We start from the raw sequence: 4,148 nt of genomic DNA, 5'->3' as shown, positions 1-4,148 counted from the left end.
GTTAGTTTATTTAACAAACGTTCAAAAAAATACTTAGTTGCTATGAAACCAGTTGATAGACATTGTAGACAAACCAACCTCCCCTAATCTCAAACCTTCAAATACGGTCTGAGAGAGAGAGAGAGAGAGGACTTCAAGAGCACACACCTAGGGATTAAAACAACTTGCTCTACTTTTTGCAATGCAGAAGACAAATTAAAACAACTCACAAATGAAGATGATTTCTGGTAAAAATTTCCCCATTTCATCCAACTCCATATATTGAGCATATACTGCTATATCTTTACAAAAGAAAACAAAAGCAGAATGGTTTAGTGGATGTAAAAAATCTGCTACATATTATCAAGGGAAAATACACGTTCCAAAAGAGCAGGAATTTGTCCTACTGTACTAGTTCAACGTTCAAACCCTCAATGCCACCTGGTCTTGCCATGAGATCTTCCTCTTCACTGTCCTATTTGATCCATTCCCAACGTTTCTACAAACTGACAACTTAATGTCGTTGTGTTGCTCTTCATTCACAACTCTTTGAGTAATTATTCTCTTTGGCTCTTCAATCCTCATGGGCTCAATATCACCCAGTAATTCCTCCTCTTCTCTCTGCATATGATGGCACCAAAATAGATAGAAATTATAAACCATAAATAAGCCTAATAGAATGAAACACAAACAAGGACTCATCATGTAAACATAGGATGTGCGATTATTTACCGAAATCTGGTTCAAGTCAAAAAATGGAGTTATCTTCTTCATTGTCGCTTCTTTCCCACTGTGAATCCTATCTTTGTGATTCAAGTCATGTCCTGGAGCAGGACTGAGAAAAGAAGGATCTTTTTTACCAACACCACTCCTAGCATTCTGATTCAAATCAAACATATGAGCTGTTTTCTGCAATGCGATCTCAACCCCATTGGAAATCCTTTCATTTGAATTCAAATGATAAGCAATGGGGGGCCGCAAAGTAGATTCCTTTCTGTTGTGTTTACGGCCCTTTGAGATAATGGCGGCTTGGATGTTAAGCTTTCGCGGCTGTGAAATGTCTTGCTTTGGCTGAGGCTTTGGAGAAGGATTTTTTATCAAGTATCTATAACGTTGCCTCAAAAATCTGCAGTTGCAAGAGTGATAATTCTAAGCATAAACTCCCCATAAAATAAACAAAACTGCAAATTATGAAAAAACACTAAAAACCAAAGGCAAGATACTTTACCGAACTTCTGCTGACAGCAACAACTTTTTCTGCTTTGCAGCCTGCAATCTCATTCTCATTGCATTTGTTTCCTGGACATACTAAAATATTATTACAAAATTTCCAAGTCTAGGATAGAAAGAATTTGACAAAAAATTTAAGGGTAAAAGTTTTACAACAACCAAAACAAGACTAGGAAGAGAGAAACAAACAAACAAGCAAACAAAATTCTGTCAAGAAAGCTTAGTTCCTAAGCAAAGTGAGTCCAAAAAATGAACACTTGACAATTAAACATCTGTATAATTCTTAAAGCCCTCGAAAAGATTATAAAGCTTTATAATTCTTCAAGACTCAAAAGACTTCACTATGTGAATCAGATACTCCCAAAAAAAAAAGGGGAAAAGGGAAAAGAAGCCTAAAACATGAGCACACTGCTATGTGGCTATTGTTTCCCCTTAATTACAGCATTCAAAGGAAGCATCTTGGAGTCCAAGAATTTGTTTTTGGTGTTGGTTAGGGGAAAGTAACCGAAACTGAGAAATTCTAACATAAAAAAAAAAAAAAAATATAGGAAATACCCACATGAATGAACAACAACTCACGTGATCCGAACATAACATTAGGTTTTATTCAACAAAATATCAAACAACCATAATACAACATAAGATCGCTGTATCATCTTCCCAAACAACAAACAATCATAAAGCCAAAACCAAACAACAACAACCGCAAAGGAACAAAAGAAAACACCAGATCTATTGAACCCTACAATATAAATTTTCAAACTTTATCAAACACTGGGAAAAGGTTCACCTTCTGCAAGTCTTCATAGTCCTGCAAGAGACTCTGATGCCTCAACCTGGTTCTCTGATCCTCATACACAGGAAAAGGCAGAGACTCCATAGAAACAACCCCTTTCATCTTCTTCATCAGATCACCAAATAACAGAACAACCCACAAACAAAGAACCAAGAAGAACAACAACTAAAGGTGAAAACAGATAAAGAAGAAGGTGGGTAAGATGATGGAACAAGAAGATGTAAGAGAAGGCAGAGAGGAAAAGAGGCAAGAGAACGAGGGATGAATAAAATAAGAGAGAGAGAGAGAGATGAGCAAATAGGGAAGGTAATAGAAGGTTCTGGCTTTGCTGTTTTCTCTGTGAAAATCTGACCAAGACAAAGAAGCCCAAAAAGAAGCCCCAAATAACTCGGTGGGAAAAAAATTTGTTCTTTTTAAAGAGAGAATTGAAGAAGATTGGATTTTTTGGGGTCTTGCAGAAGGGTAATTCAGGGAACATAATTTTATGATTGAGAAAGAGAAAGGGGTTGTAAGGTGGGGATAGTTGGAGGAAGTTTGAAGCCATCTAGCTAACTTCTCTTTCTTTTTTTCTTTTGGGTTTCCAATTCTTTTTTTCTTTTTTGGGCTTTTCTTCTACATAATTTTTGGTCTAGCTGGGACATTGATGAGAGAGAAAGAAGGGTATGGTGTGGTGTGTGGACTACTTGGTTTTTGATGTGAGGATGCGTGGAGTTTCCATGTTTCTTCTTTCATTGGATTTTGGCGTTGGCCTCTGTGTAGAGAGAGAAAGAGTGAATGGGTCAAAGAGAGACAGAAAGGGAAAGGGAATTGAAGATATGGGGTTTGGGAGATAAATGAAATGATATGATGCTGTTTTTTTTTTTTGTCTCTGCTATTCTGTTGTAGCCGTTCCTGTTGGTGGCACCTTAATTTTAGGCTTAAAAACGACACAGGTGTCTTTCATTTTATTTAACATTTTAGGTCAATTGGTATGCAATTACATGGATACCCTTTTTCTCAGTTTTCTTTGATGCTAAGGAAGATGCTTTTTTTCAAACCTTTTGTCCTGGGCGGAGAAAACCCAATATGGCTTTTTCATGATGAATAAAGATTGGCTTCAAGCCAGAGAGAAACCCATTTGTGCCAATTGCTCCTTTATTTTGAGTGCATGATCCGGAAAAAGAGGATATACTATATGTAGTTGTTGCCTAATATTTCTCCCACTCTTCTCTTTCTACTATTTTTGGGTCTGGATTTGGAATTTTGTCAAAAACAATCAAATGATGATTCACTATCTTTATATTTAAGGGAATATTTCAAAAAACTTCCTATCAATTTTCTCAAATATCACTTATCTCATTTATAAATTTTTTGAATCATTTATACTCTTATTTAAAATATTTTATCATTTATCTTCCTGATTTAAAGTTTTTTTATCATTTAGCTTCTTCACTTAGGAGATAAATGATAAAAAAAATTTTAAATCAGGAGATAAATGATTCAAAATTTTGAAAAGAAAATAAATAATTATGATAAAGGTTATAGGAAATTTTTGAAATTTTTCCTATATTTAATGTTTCCTCCATTTATTGGATGGAATAAGAAAAAGAAAAAACCACCGTCACCACTACTTTCAGGACTTTGTGGGTGACAAACAACAGCCTACCTTGTGCCTAATAATCACTACTACTATTGATTGATTGAAAGCTCCAATACCCTTCATTTATTTATTGTAGAGCGTAGTCCTAGAGCCTCGGATTTTGAAGAAATTCCTAGCCAAACGTGTAAAAAAATGTTCTCATAAGCAGTGTTTATCTAAAAAGTTCATATTTTAAGATTCAATTTGACATTTTCCTACAAATATGTGGTAGGGGGAATATGGTTAATGTATCCCACATCATGTGATTAGTAACAGTAGTACAAAACGTGAACCCACCCACGTGCCCACAACCATGGTAAGTAATATAAATTCAAAACAAATAGAGAAATTGCAGAAGTCTCCTAAAGTGAGGATTTTGATTTGTGAACAGAAAAATAGCAATTAAGACAGAAGACAGGTTGGTGGTGGCTGTTGCTGTTGCTATTGGAGTTTGGTTTGTGCATCACTGCATCTGTGATAATATTTTGTCATATCACTTTATTTATCCACTCCTTATACAGCGTG

The 4,148-nt window shown here is 35.4% G+C and overlaps 1 protein-coding gene across 1 annotated transcript; it reads right to left on the bottom strand.

The window, feature by feature from the left end:
* Nucleotides 1-230: 230 nt before the first annotated feature.
* On the bottom strand, nt 231-2,792 carry LOC133297961 (uncharacterized). The gene is made up of 4 exons (XM_061497199.1): nt 2,000-2,792; nt 1,208-1,278; nt 712-1,105; nt 231-600 (listed from the first exon to the last, which is right to left on the bottom strand). The coding sequence occupies exons 1-4, from the start codon at nt 2,114-2,116 to the stop codon at nt 403-405; spliced, it is 780 nt and encodes a 259-aa protein (XP_061353183.1). The 5' UTR covers nt 2,117-2,792; the 3' UTR covers nt 231-402.
* Between the last annotated feature and the right edge of the window lie 1,356 nt (nt 2,793-4,148).

The sequence above is a fragment of the Gastrolobium bilobum genome, unplaced genomic scaffold (assembly GCF_033153095.1).
Source record: "Gastrolobium bilobum isolate Gb01-03AN ecotype WA unplaced genomic scaffold, APGP_CSIRO_Gbil_v1 utg15686, whole genome shotgun sequence".
NCBI classification, from domain to species: domain Eukaryota; kingdom Viridiplantae; phylum Streptophyta; class Magnoliopsida; order Fabales; family Fabaceae; genus Gastrolobium; species Gastrolobium bilobum.
This window is presented reverse-complemented; position numbering and strand designations above follow the sequence as displayed.